This window comes from Mobula birostris, chromosome 8 (genome assembly GCF_030028105.1).
Source record: "Mobula birostris isolate sMobBir1 chromosome 8, sMobBir1.hap1, whole genome shotgun sequence".
In the NCBI taxonomy this organism is placed as follows: domain Eukaryota; kingdom Metazoa; phylum Chordata; class Chondrichthyes; order Myliobatiformes; family Myliobatidae; genus Mobula; species Mobula birostris.
Window position 1 is genome coordinate 115,016,175 of NC_092377.1, and position 14,992 is coordinate 115,031,166.

The 14,992-nt window shown below is 43.3% G+C and overlaps 1 protein-coding gene across 1 annotated transcript in view; it reads right to left on the reverse strand.

The window, feature by feature from the left end:
- Positions 1-14,992, reverse strand: part of LOC140202041 (cation channel sperm-associated auxiliary subunit epsilon-like) — a 151,623-nt gene that overhangs the window by 127,698 nt on the left and 8,933 nt on the right. The window contains exons 4-6 of the mRNA XM_072266900.1: positions 13,617-13,686; positions 12,246-12,328; positions 8,712-8,772 (exon numbers count right to left, since the gene is read on the reverse strand). Coding sequence (XP_072123001.1) covers positions 8,712-8,772; positions 12,246-12,328; positions 13,617-13,686 — 214 coding nt within the window. The remainder of the gene's footprint in view (positions 1-8,711; positions 8,773-12,245; positions 12,329-13,616; positions 13,687-14,992) is intronic.

The following is a 14,992-nucleotide window of genomic DNA, read 5'->3' on the forward strand; positions in this document are numbered from 1 at the left end:
AACGAGAAGAGAGGGACAGGCAGTTAAAGCGAGAAGAGAGAATAAAACAGTTAGAGCGAGAAGAGAGAATAAAACAGCTGGACCGAGAAGAGAGAGAGAAACAGAGGGAAAGGGAATTTGAGCTGGAGAAGTTAAAGATGACGCTAGCGCAGGGGCCCATGCCAAACCAAGGTGGAGGGTTCAGGGCGACCCAGGAGGTTAGGCTATTTCCCCCATTTGAGGAGGCCGATGTTGATCGGTACTTTCTTCATTTTGAAAAAGTTGCTGCAAGTCAGGACTGGCCGAGGGACAAGTGGGCTGTTTTGCTTAAGAGCGTACTTAAAGGAAAAGCCCAGCAAGCTTACTTGGCCTTGTCCGCAGAAGATGCCCAGTGGTATGATGTGTTGAAAGAGGCCATACTCAGGATTTATGAGTTGGTCCCGGAGGCATACCGGCAGAGGTTCCAGAATGCGAGGAAGCAGTGGGGCCGCACGTATTTAGAGCTTGCCCGTGAGATGCAGATGTATTGTGAGCATTGGTGCACCTCGAAAGGGGTCAATAGGGATTATGACAGACTGCTACAGCTAATACTGATTGAGCAGTTTAAAGGTCGTGTCCCTGAAGCTATGAGACCCTACCTAGATGAGAAAGAGGCAGTCATCTTAGCCGCAACAGCTAAGTTAGCAGATGAATACACGTTAACGCACAAAGCGAAGTTTACCCCGAGTAAAGGCTACCAGAAGAGTAGTCAAAAGGGCGGGGAGAGTCCGCCAGAAAAGTCAGAAAGTAAGCCGGGGTCTAGTGAGAAGGATAAGGAAGACCGGGAGCAGTTTGGTAGTAAGTCTCCTGGGGTGGTATCCTATAATTGTGGGAAAGCCGGACACTTTGCATCCAGGTGCTTTGCCCTAAAGAAGGAGACGGGGAAAGGAAAAACGACAGTTCCGACTGGCTGTATTGAGCTGGTAAACAAACCGCTAGGGGAGAAGAGGACTGATAAAGTTCAGGAAGGGCGCGAGAGGTTTATCTCGACCGGATTGGTGTCGGTGAAGGAGGGGTTAAACCCAGTTCCAGTACGGATCTGGAGAGAGACTGGAGCTTGTCAGTCATTGATATTAAAGAGTGTGTTAGACTTTAGTTCAGAGACCCAGACTGGGGAGGTCAGGGTGTTAAAAGGCATTGGGAAAGGGACTGAAGCAGTACCTTTGCACCAGGTACACCGAAGAAGTGACTTGGTCTCCGAACCGGTCACGATCGGGGTGAGGCCTGAACTACCGATGGAAGTCGTGGAGGTCTTACTCAGTAATGACCTCGCCGGCGCAGAGGTGTACCCAGCAGTACGAGTGACAAGCCAACCTGCCAGGATTGAGGCCCCGCCCATGGACTCACAGGTTTGTCCCGTTTGTGCAGTGACTTGGCGCATGTCCAGAAAAGCTGCCGAAGCGAATGCAGATTTAGCGGAGACATTTTTACCAGCCTTGTACCAGGAGGGGTTAGAAAGTGAGAAGCAGCGTAGTGAAACGGAAGTTAAGATAGATTTATCATTAGCAAGAAAGGAATTTGTACAGGCACAGGAGCAAGACGAGGAGCTGATGGTTTTGGCGGAGACAGCTCTCTCTGAAGCAGAATTAAAAAGGGAGCCAGTGGGCTATTATGTGAAGGAGGGAGTACTAAGGAAGAAATAGAGACCAAGTACCGTGCCCGCAGATGAGGAATGGGGGGTGGTGCCGAAAATTTATGGGGATGAGGTTCTCAACCTGGCCCACACGATACCCCCCGGTGGACATTTTGGGGTGAGGAAGACAGTGGATAGAATCATAAAAGAGTTTTACTGGCCGCACAAGAGGAAGGATGCTATTGACTATTGTAGACATGAGCTAACACAGTTACAGGCTATTAACATGTTAAAAGCTTACCACGATCAGAAAACAGATCTAGTTGTTGGTGTTATCACGAAAATTAATGAGGCTAGGATGCCACCTGATAAGGGGAAAACCCATTTTGAAAAGATAAGTAGGGTGCCAACCAGGTGGGAGAAGTCTATTGTTTTGGCCAGCTTTGCTGATAAGGTCTCTCCCTTAACCCCCGAACAGAGCGACCCGCTAAGACAGCTAATTAACCGGTATGCACACGTATGTCCTGATGTCCCGAGGCAATGCAAAGAGCCGGGACATGGTGTTGTTGTCACATCAGGTCAGGTCAGCCTAGTGAGCAACATCCCTATAGGATGGTTAATTCAGTGACAAAAGGGCTAAAGAACGCAGAAGCGTATATTGGCGATTTAGTGTTCTGGAGTGGCACGTGGGAGGAGCTGTTTAAAAAGCTGTTCGAAGCCAGCCTGACAGTGAACCTCGCAAAAAGTGAATTCAGCCATGGAAAGATCACTTATCTGGGATTTGTGGTCAGACAGGGGCAGCTGGCACCGATGCAGGCTAAGGTGCGGGCTATCTCTGAAGTCCCCACCCCGACAGACAAGACAGCCCTGAGGAGGTTCTTGGAGATGGTGGGGTACTATCGGAAGCTTTGCAAAAACTTTGCGAATATTACCCTCCCTCTTACTAAGCCCTTGCCAAAGAATGCTAAGTTTGTGTGGGACAACCCTTGTTATCTTTGTCCGGGACAGAAAACCATTGAGAATTTACACTGATCACAACCCATTAGTGTTTTTGGCCACTATGAAGTTTGCTAAGTTGGAGCCTGGTCTTAGAGGATTATTAAAATAACACATATAAAAGGAACGGAAAGGTGATTGCTGACTGTCTGTCAAGGTGTTGACAACTTAAAGTTCTCTGTACTAGCCGAATAGCTGATGACCCTGTATACTAGTGTGTATCTGATAATGTATTCATGCCTATAATTTTTACCCCGGTAAAAATCCTTTGAAGGGTAGGTGCGTGACGAAAAACCAAGTTATCAGAAGATTGATGCTGATGAGAGATAAGAGAGACAAAGGGAGAAGCGGTCAAAATGTTAATGAGAGAGGAGAGAGATTAACGAAAAGAGACACAGTTCCGAGTATTGACAGACCGGTTGCTTTGAACCTGAACTGTTTGAAGTTCGATGGACAGGCGATACCCCAGCAGGGGGATAAAAGGAACAGGTTCGCTAAGGCACGACAGACACCACGAGATCACAAGACCCTGGAAAAGCGGTGTGCCCCCACAAGTTGGTGGAGTTTGGAGGTCTGGTCGCGGGACCGACCATAGACGCACAGGGTGAAAAGGCACGATCGGCGGGAACCTGGTGTGTGTGTCCCTCCTTGCGTGGGTGCCGGGTTCACTGCGGAAGAACGATCGTATCCAGAACGGAGGGGTCACGGTCGGTGACCTCAGAAGACATTAAAAATGGCTCGCCCGAAAGCTAACTGTGAGGAACATCAAAGGTCTGTTTGAATCGAAATTTGCATTTGCTCTCACTCTCTCCAACGGCACAACAGCGATTACTGCGAACTGTACTAAGCTGAACTGAACTCTGCGTCACTTGAGACTGATCATTTTACCCCTAGACTGCGATAGAGCTTGTTTGATTCCTATTACCCTAGTTCTGTGTACATGTGTGTTTTATCATTGCTGACCTGTTGCATTTATATCCTTACGATTAGAGTACTGTGTTACTTATTCCTTTAATTAAACTTTCTTAGTTCCAGTAATTCAGACTCCAACAAAGTGGTCCATTTCTGCTGGTTTGGCAACCCAGTTATGATGTACGTAACACTATATATACATAGAGAGCAAGATGATAACTTGGGAGAGGATAAAGAAGTGAAGTGGAGCATTCAGTCAAGATTCTAAGTGAGTATTTTGCATAAATAATTACTGAAGTGGGAGACAGAGGATAGCAAGATCCATGTAAAGAGTACGAACCAACTAGGTCACTTTGAGATAAAGGACGATGTAGTGTGCCTCTTAAAGGACATACGAACATAAGAAATAGGAGGAGGAGTAGGCCATCTGGCCCATCCAGCCTGCTTCATCATTCAATAAGATCATAGCTGATCTGGCCATGGACTCATCTTCACCTACCTGCTTTTCCCCCATAACCCTTAATTCCCCTACGATACAAAAATCTATCCAACCTTGTCTTAAATATATTTACTGAGGTAGCTTCTACTGCTCCATTGGGCAGAGAATTCCACAGATTCACCACTGTCCGGGAAAAGTCATTCCTCCTCATCTCCATCTTAAATCTACTGCCCCGATTCTTGAGGCTATGCCCCCTAATTCTAGTTTCACCAACCAGTGGAAACAATTTTTCTGCCTCGATCTTATCTATCCCTTTCATAATTTTATGATTCTACAAGAACTCCTCTCATTATTCTGAATTCCAGCACGTATAGTCCCAGGCAACTTAATCTCTCCTCATAGTCTAACATAATCACATTTAGGTAGATAAATCCCCAGGCCCTAATGGGATATATCCCAGGTTACTGAAAGGCAAGTGATGAGATTGCTGGGACCTTAACCAAGATAGTATTGTCCTCCCTCATCACAGAAAAGGTCTCAGAGGAGTGGCAAGTAACTAAAATTGTTCCATTATTCAATAGGGATAATCCTGGAAACTATACACTGGTATTATGGCAGCGGGAGGGAAACTATTAGCAATTATTCTTAGGAACAGGGTATGAAAATTAGGAATTAGGGACTGTCAGCATGGCTTTGTGTGGGGCAAGTCATGTCTTATTAACCATTTTCAAGATTATAGTGATTGAGATAGAGCTGTGGATGTTAGTCTAAATGGATTTTAATAAGTCATTTCACTAGGCTCCCTTTGGAAAGCTCATCCAGATTAAGATGCATGGAATACACACAGATTTGTGTGACAGGGTCCTGAATTACCCCTATAAACTGTGCTCGACTACCCCTATGAACTGTGCTTTTGAAACGAGACAGTCAAAGACTGCTCACATGTTGTTTATACTTTCTCCAAGGACATGGCCTGCTAGTGCATTCTTACACAGAGAAAGGAGGGAGGAGCTGTCTTGACAAACAGCTTGGTACTAGAGGTCAGATGATAGACCTTAGACACATGATTTTGGACACTGAATGAGCTTTGTTGTGTCCACAGAAAAAGTGGGTTTTTGGAGGATCAATCAGTAGCTCTCACAATGTGAAAAGGGAGTGACCGGTGGGGAGCTGTTCGTGTGTCCAATCCTCACCTGGGTTGAAAGTGCCACCACAGAACGGTCCCCTTTATTGTGGTCACAGTCAGTGATTTTTAAAGGATTTCAGAGGACAACAGGAAGATCGACAGCGTCAGCTCACCTGAAGACTCAACTCTCTCTCTCTCTCCCCATCATTACTCAACTCAATACCATGAACTGAACTGAATTTTACTCATTATCATAAGACTATCTATTTACCCCTAGACTTGAAGAAGCTTGGTTTTCATATATATTTCCACTCTTACTGATATACTTACTTATATATAATCATTGCTAATCTGTTTGATTATCTGCATTTATATTACTGTATTGCAAAGTTACTAATAATATTATTAGTTAATAGCAATACTGGACTCCAAAGTGTTTTCCATTTCTGCAGGTTCTTTAACCCGTCACGGGGTACATGACACTTGCCATTTGGATCCAGAATTGGCTTGTTTATAGAAGGTAGAGGATACTGGTCAATGGGATTTAATCTGGATTCAATATGGAGGTCTGTAACTGTACCTTTACCTCTGCTGCTTGTGATATATATATGTATGACTTGGATAAAAAGGCAGACAGGTGGGGGATTGCAAATGATATAAAGATTCACGATCTGTGGATAGCATAGAAGATTGACAAAGGATACAGCAGGTTATAGATTAGTTGTGATATGGGCAGAGAAATCGTAGTTTCTCAAGGCATATTGAAGTGTTGCACTTTGGAGATCAAATACAAAGGGACCATACACTGTTAGTGGCAAGATCCTTAACAGCATTGATGTAGAGGGATCTTGGATCCAAGTCTATAGTTCTGTGAAAGTGGCTGCACAGGTTGATAGGATGGTAGAGGAAGTTTATAGAATGCTTGCCTTTAATAGTCAAGGCACTGAGTTCAGGAGTGAGGAAGTTATGTTGCAGCCTTACAGAAATCTAGTTAGGCCGCATCTGGAGCATTGCATTCAATTCTGGTCACCACATTACAGGAAGGATGTAGAAGCTTTGGAGAAGGTTACCAAAAATGCTCCCTCAAATACATGGCTTGTACTATAAAAAGAGGTTAGAAAATTTTAGGGTGTTATTTTTGAAGGCTTAGGGGAGATGTATTAGAAGTTTGTAAGATTATGACAAGCACAGCCAGAGTACATAGTTGGTTCCTTTATCCCAGACACAAGAAAATCTGCAGATGATGAAAATCTAAGCAACACACACAAAAGGCTGGAAGAACTCTGCAGGTCAGGCAGCATCTATGGAGAATATTAAACGTTCTACAATTCAGGCTGAGACCATTAATTGAAACAGGAAAAGATGATGAGATCAAAGCAAGAAGGTGGAGGGAGGGAAGGAAGAAGTACAAGGTGGTAGGTGACAGGTGAATCTAGGAGAGGGAAAAGCTGAAATAAAGAGCTAGGAACTTAATTGGTGAACCAGATAAAGGGCTGGAGAAGGAGGAATCTGATAGGAGAGGGCAGAAAACCATGGCAGAAAGGGAAGGGGGAGGAGCACCAGAGGGGGGTGATGGGCAGGTAAAGATTTAGGATGAGAAAGGGCAACAGGAATTGGAGAATGGTGAAGGGGGGGGCGTAATTACTGGAAGTTAGAGAAATCAATGTTCATGCCATAAGGTTGGAGGTACCCAGATGGAACAAGACATTACCTGATTGTGGCCTCATCGCAGCAGCAGAGGCCATTGACTGACATATCGGAATGGGAAATAGAATTGAAATGGGTGGCTACCAGGGGATCCTGCTTTTTCTGCCATATGGAGCATAGGTGCTCGGCAAAGCAGTTTCCCAATTTACATCAAATCTCACTAATATACAGAAGGTCACACCGGGAGCACTGGAGCAGATGGCCCCAAAGAGACTCACAAGTGTCGCCTCACCTGGAACGACTTTTTGGGGCCCTGAATGCTAGTGTAGCAACAGGTATGTTACTTGTTCTGTTTGCAAGTACCAGGAGGAAAATCAGTGGGGAGGGGCAAATAAACAAGGGAGTCACTTCGGGAGTGATGCGTGCAAAAGCGGGAAGTGTGGGCGGGGAAGGGCGAGAAAGATCTACTTGGTGGTGGGATCCCTTTGGAGATGGCAGAAGTTATGGAGAATTATGTGCTGGATGCAAAAGCTAGTGGGGTGGTAGGTTGAGGGCAAGAGAAACTCTATCCCTGGTGGAGCGGTGGGAAGACGAGGGAGAGTAGACGTGTGTGAAATGGGAGAGATGTAGGCGAGGGCAACGGTGATGGTGGAAGACAGAAAGCCCCTTTCTTTGAAGGCGGACATCTCATTAGTTCTGGAATGAAAAGCCTCATCCTGAGAGCAAATGCGGCAGAGGCAGAGGAACTGAGAGAAGGGGATGGCATTTTTACAAGTGATAGGGTGTGAAGAGGTATAGCTGAAGTAGGTGTGAAAATCAGGGGGTTCAAAAAAGATATTAATGTATAAACTGTCTCTAGAGATAGAAGCAGAGATCAAGAAGGTGGGGGGAGGTGTCGGAAATACCTGGTAAGTTTGAGGGCAGGGTAGAAGTTGGAGGCAAAATTGATGAAGTCAACAAGCTCAGCATGGATGCAGGAAGCAGCACCAATCCAGTCGCCAATGTAGCGCAGAAAAAGTTGTATCACTTTCTTGAGCTTCCAGTAATTGCTCCCCCCCCCTTCACCGCTCCCCCATTCCTGTTTCCCTCTCTCACCTTATCTCCTTACTTGCCCATCACCTCCCTTTCTTTCATGGTCTTCTGTCCTCTATCAGATTCCCCCTTCTCCAGCCCTTTAGCTCTTTCACCTATCAACTTCCCAGCTCTTTACTTCACCATTCCCCCTCTTCCAGTTTCACCTATCATCTTGTGCTTCTTCCTCCCCTCCCTCCACCTTTTTGTTCTGACTTCACATCTTTTTTCTCCCCAGTCCTGATGAAGAGTCTTGACCCAAAACGTCAACTATTTACTCTTTTCCACAGATACTGCCCAACCTGCTGAGTTCCTCCAGCATTTTGCGTGAGATCCCAGGATTGAAATGTCAAATAGCATAAGGCATATATTTAAAGCAAGTGGGTGTTTAAATAGAGATGTGTGGGGCATGTGTGGGCACGCTGCTGTTGTTATACAGATTGTGCTTGGAATGCACTGTCAGGGATAGTCACAAGGTAATTAAGAAACTCTTAGATGGGCACATGAATGTACAGAGTGTGGATATATATGGATATTGTGTTGGCAGTCAGAATTAATTTAGTTAGGCATTTAATAAGTATAGCACAATATCATGGAGAAAAGGACCCATTCCTTTGATGTACTGTTTTATGTTTTATCTCTCCTCCGTACACTCCAACCTGATTCAGGGTCTTGACCCAGACATCACCCATCCTTCTGCCTCCTCAGCTTATGCCTGACCTGATTAGTTTGGTTTTATTTTGCTCCAAATTACAGCTTCTGCAGTCTTTTCCCTCCATAACAAGTGCTGAGTTAGATAACAGGAAAATTGCAGATTGGCTGTGTTTTCATGATTTGCACACAAAAGCATTAAAATTCAACTGTACGTTGATTACAAACATTATTTTGTTCATGCGATTTAATTCCCATTTTTAACCAGAAATACTTACATCCTTCTGAGCAGTATTTAGATAACCGTCAACAAGATCCTCTTCATCATCAGATGTGAGACTGGACAATCAAGCAACAAGATTCATTAGGAACATGCTTTGTTAATTATTACAAAGTGCTTGAAAAATAACAATAAAGGATATCTTGTAGAAATCTACAAAGTCAATATCGCTAAAGACTCTGGAATTAACTATGAAACCAATTTTGATCTCAGTGGATGCATTCCTGCATGAAAATTGCAATAACTGAAGTGACGGAGGAAAGGGAGATTGGCTTACAAATAGATTAACTCTGCGAAAGGGAGGATAGGCAGGTAATAGACAAGGGACTCGCCCAGACCTATGGTTTGAGATGTGTCTACTTTAATGCGAGGAGTATTATGAATAAGGCGGGTGAGCTTAGAGCGTGGATCAGCACTTGGAGCTATGATGTTGTGGCCATTACAGAGACTTGGATGGTATTATTGATTGGCATCTTCCTAGAGTAAGGGGTTTAGATGGGGTGGAGTTTGTTAGGTGTGTTCAGGAAGGTTTCTTGACACAATATGTAGATAAGCCTACAAGAGGGGAGGCTGTACTTGATCTGGTATTGGGAAATGAAACTGGTCAGGTGTCAGGTCTCTCACTGGGAGAGCATTTTGGAGATAGTGATCACAATTCTATCTCCTTTACCATAGTATTGGAGAGGGATAGGAACGGACAAGTTAGGGACAACATTTAATTGGAGTAAGGGGAAATATGAGGCTATCAGGCAGGAACTTGAAAGCATAAATTGGAAACAGATGTTCTCAGGGAAATGTACGGAAAAATGTGGCAAATGTTCGGGATATTTACGTGGGGTTCTGAGTAGGTACGTTCCAATGAGACATGGAAAGGATGGTAGGGTACAAGATCCATGGTGTACAAAGGCTGTTGTAAATCCAGTCAAGAAGAAAAGAAGAGTTTACGAAAGGTTCAAAAAACTAGGTAATGATAGGAATCCTCTAGATTATAAGGCTAGCAGGAAGAAGCTTAAGAATGAAATCAGGAGAAGGCCTTGGAGGACTCAAGGCATTCTACAAGTACATGAAAAGCAAAAGGATAAGACGTGAGAGAATAGGACCAATCAAGTGTAACAGTGGAAAAGTGTGTATGGAACCCAAAGAAATAGCGGAAGTACCGAATGAATACATTGCTTCAGTATTCACTACGGAAGAGGATCTTGGGGATTATAGGGATGACTTGCAGTGGACTGAAAAGCTTGAGCATGTCGATATTAAGGAAGAGGATGTGCTGGAAAGCACTAAGTTGGATAAGTCACCAGGATCAGACGGGATGTACCCCAGGCTACTGTGGGAAGCGGGGGAGGAGACTGCTGAGCCTCTAGCAATGATCTTTGCATAATCAATGAGGACAGAAGAGGTTCTGGAGGATTGGAGGGTTGCGGATGTTGTTCCCTTATTCGAGGAAGAGAGTAGGGATAGCCCAGGAAATTATAGGCCAGTGAGTCTTACTTCAGTGGTTGGTAAGTTGATGGAAAGGATCCTGAGAGACAGGATTTATGAACATTTGGAGAGGCGTAATATGATTAGGAATAGTCAGCATGGCTTTGTCAAAGGCAGGTCATGCTTTACGAGACTAATTGAATTTTTTGAGGATGTGACTAAACACATTGACGAAGGTAGAGCTGCAGATGTAATGTATTTTAGCAAGGCATTTGATAAGGTACCTCATGCAAGGCTTATTGAGTAAGGAGGCATGGGATCCAAGGGGACATTGTTTTGTCACAGAAGGCAAAGAATGGTTGTAGATGGTTCATGTTCTGCATGGATGCTGGTGACCAGTGGTGAGCCTCAGGGATCTGTTCTGGGACCCCTACTCTTTGTGATTTTTATAAATGACCTGGATGAGGAAGTGGAGGGATGGGTTAGTAAATTTGCTGATGACACAAAGGCTGGGCGTGTTGTGGACAGTGTGGAGGGCTGTCAGAGGTTACAACAGGACATTGATAGGATGCAAAACTGGACTGAGAAGTGGCAGATGGAGTTTAACCCAGATAAGTGTGAGGTGGTTCATTTTGGTAGGTCAAATATGATGACAGAATATAGCATTAATGGTAAGACTCTCGGCAGTGTGGAGGATCAGAGGGATCTTGGGGTCTGAGTCCATAGGACACTCAAAGCTGCTACGCAGGTTGACTCTGTGGTTAAGAAGGCATATGGTGCATTGGCCTTCATCAATCGTGGGATTCAGTTTAAGAGCCGAGAGGTAACGTTGCAGCTATATAGGACCCTGGTTAGACCCCACTTGGAGTACTGTGCTCAATTCTGGTTGCCTCACTACAGGAAGAACGTGGAATCCATAGAAAGAGTGCTGAGAGGATTTACAATATGTTGCCGGGATTGGGGAGCATGCCTTATGAGAATAGGTTGAGTGAACTCGGCCTTTACTCCTTGGAGCAACGGAGGATGAGAGGTGACCTGATTGAGGTCTACAAGATAATGAGAGGGACTGATCATGTGGATAGTCGGAGGCTTTTCCCAGGGCTGAAATGGCTCGCACGAGAGGGCATACTTTTAAGGTGCTTGGATATAGGTACAGAGGAGATGTCAGGGGTAAGTTTGTTTGCTTTTTTTTTTAAAATATAAAAGCAGAGAGTTGTGAGTGCATGGAATGGGCTGCCAGTGGCAGTGGTGGAGGCTAAAACTATAGGGTCTTTTAAGAGATTCCTGGATGGCTACATGGAGCTTAGAAAAAGCCTAGGTAGTTCTAAGGTATGGACATGTTCGACATGTGCTGTAGGTTTTCTATGCTTCTAAAACAAAGATCTTTTTGTTTTCCTTTCTCTCTCTTTTCTCCCTCTGGCCCTCTCACTATAATTCCTTGTCTGCTCTCCACCTTCCTCTGGGCTGCCCTCCCCCTTTCTTTCTCCCTAGGTTTCCCGTCCCATGATCCTCTCCATTCTCCAGCCTTGTATCCCTTTTGCCAATCAACTTTCCAGCTCTTAGCTCCATCCCTCCGCCTCCTATCTTCTCCTATCATTTTGGATCTCCCCCTCTCAAATCTCTCACTATCTCTTCTTTCAGTTAGTCCTGAAGGGTCTCAGCCTGAAACGTCGACTGTACCTCTTCAAATAGATGCTGCCTCACCTGCTGCATTCCATCAGCATTTTGTGTGTGCTGCTTGAATTTCCAGCATTTGCAGATTTCCTCGTGTTTGCATCTTTTTGACATTAGTGGGAGAACGAAACTATTGGGAAAATGACTCTTTTGTTTCATTCAGTTCATACAGAAAAGTATTTAAGAGAATACAAAAACAACTGGGGAATGAGACCCCAGCACACTTAATGTGAACAAGGAAAATGGCACCACTAGTGAGCTTAAAGAAGCCCTGAAAATGAGGCCTCAAGGTGCTTACAGGAGTGCAGAAAAAAACCTAGTAAGCCAAATGATGAAGTGTCTGAATTTCCAAATAATCAGATAGCAGATTATCACAGTTCTACTGTACTGTACATTGAGGAATTCAAACAAGTTATTTTGTCCTATTAACAATTACCTTTCAGGCATTTTCACCATGTACCATATAAAATTAAACAAAGCAGCTTCTATATTAAATGTGCGGGGAGCATCTTCTATTGTCTAAGAAGAAAAGGAATATCGTTAACATACTATAAATTTATTTCTACTATGATAAATAAAGTTACCATTAAAAAAAACTTTAAGAACATTTAAAAGAATACATTCAAATAAAATTACACATTTAATTACAGCAAAAATTGTAAGTTACATCACCCTCAGATACACTTAGATTGTGATATCTTCACAAAGTCTAACTGGCACAAGTCTAGCAAGCAAACTTCAAGCACAACTACAGAAAGCTGGCATTTCATTGCTGGACTCCATTTCAAGATAAATTCAGAATGGCACCAGCAAGTACATTGAGAAGTTCAGTGCTTCCACATTTATATCCATCAGGAATGTTAGTCTAGATCTCCATGCCAATTATGCACCACTGCTGAAGAATATCAAATTACACAGAGAAAAGCTATTTAAATAGTTAGGTATATTTCATTGTGATTTAATAGAATGCAATGACAAAGGTTGGATGCCTCAGTTCTGTTCCCCTATCTGTTTTTAAGCTTAAGTTTTTAAACAACAGACATTATGAACTACGAGTGTTTTAAGACTAAAATGACTTCCAGGGAGTGATGGCTTTGTGTGTCTGCTGCCATATTCTTCAAGAATATATGTGGTCAAATGCTTCTCTGTTGTCAAAGGCTCATGTCCCTATTTGGTCAAAAAGTAAATATGGAGATATTTTGGTTCTTTACAGGAAAGGGACCAGCTTCTGGGTGTCAGTGGTGGGGGATGGTATTCGATATACCAAGGAAGCGGCCTAGAAGACTAGTATACTTTTGGATTTTGGGGGGGGGGGGGGGGGGGGATGGACAACTACATTGTGACCTGTCCAAAGCTGCCTTCTATTTTTACTAAGATTACTAGGTATTCTTAACAACAGTTTGCTATATTATGTGAAATATGGAGTGGAATTTTGACCTAACATTTGTTTCCCCTTAGAATGTAAAAGAGAAAAAATAAATATTAGCTTTATCTATCACATACACATGGAAACATCAAAATATAATGTGAGATATGTTGTTTGCGAGTGTCACTACTTTTCTGACACCAATATAGCTTGCCCACAACTTATTAGCCCTAACCTGCACATCTTTGGAATCTAGGATGAAGCTTGAGGACCTGGAGGAAACCCATGAGGTCATGAGGAGAACACACAATCTTACAGATGGCAGTAGGAATTATAATTATAGTATGGACACTCAGACAATTGTGGGAAATAAATATGGCATGGAAAATTGAAGGTTATTTTCTTTCATTGATTCCTTTCACTCAGGGGAAAAATACGTGCCTGATTAAAAACTCGTGGATAAATTCTGTGTACTCCACGCAAATGACAACTTAATGTAACAGAGCGAGACCTGTAGGAAAATCAAACAGAATCAGAATTAAGATCACTGACACAAGTCATGAAAATTTTTAACTATAAAGTAGTGCAAACAACAAGCAAATTAAAAAGTGTTCATGGGCTCAATGGCTATTCAGAAGGGGTAGAGGGGTAGAAGCTGTCCCTGAATCGCTGTGTGCCTCTTCAGGCTTCTCTACCCCTTTCCTGATGGTAAAAATGAGAAATAGGCATCTACTGGGTAGTAGGCGTCCTTAATGACGGACAGCGCTTTTGACTCACTGCTCTTTGAAGATAAGACCATAAGACATAGGAGAAGAATTAGGCCATTCAGCCCATCGAGTCTGCTCCATCATTCCATCAAGGCTGATCCCAAATCCCACTCAACCCCATACACATGCCATCTTGCCATATCTATTATACTGGGGGATACTACGGGGGCTAGTGCCCGGGATGGAGCTGATTAATTTTGCAACTCTCTGCCTGCAGCTGACTTTGATCCTATGCAGTAGCCACCACCACCACCCCCCCCCCCCCAATACCAGACAGTGATTCAGCAAGTTAAAAATATTATCCACGGTACATCTACAGAAATATGCAAGTATTTTAGGTGAGGTACCAAATCTTCTCAAACTTCTAATGAAAAATAGCCGCTGTCATGCCTTCTTTAGAGGTGCATCGATACATTGGGACCAGGTTGGGTCCTCAGAGATATTAACAGAGAGGAACTTGAAACTGCTCACTCTCTCCACCTCTGATCTCTCTATGAGGATTGGCATGTGTTCCCTCGCCTTACCCTTTCTGCTACTGCTAGTAAGTTATTTTAATCCTATTTTTATCTTGTTATTTTAATCTGCATTCCAGTACTGAATTGTTATGGCATTAAATATGCTTTCTGTAGTATTGTCAAGCAGACCTGTTTAGTTGGCATAAGTGTATTACTGGGCTCCACAGCCAATAGAGGTAGCTTATGTTTGTTTCAACATTATTTGACTGAATGAAATCACTGCTACTATTTTATAAATGAAACTCAACTTTATTAATGTTTGAATTTTTCATATTTAGTCATTTTAAAAATACATTGAGCGCTTTCCAGTCAAAGTAGAGGAGCTAAGACCTACTCAATATCAATTCATTGACATTCAACCAAAATGGCAATCAAATTAAATTGGTTGAAGTCCATCCCATTTCCATGGCTTGGATTGTTAAGTAGCTTAATTTGATAAGACAACATTTGAATAGCGACTCAGGCAAAAACATTATAGTTAGTAAATTACATTAGGGTCCAGGTCAAAGTATGCATTTCATCCAATAAAGGTTCT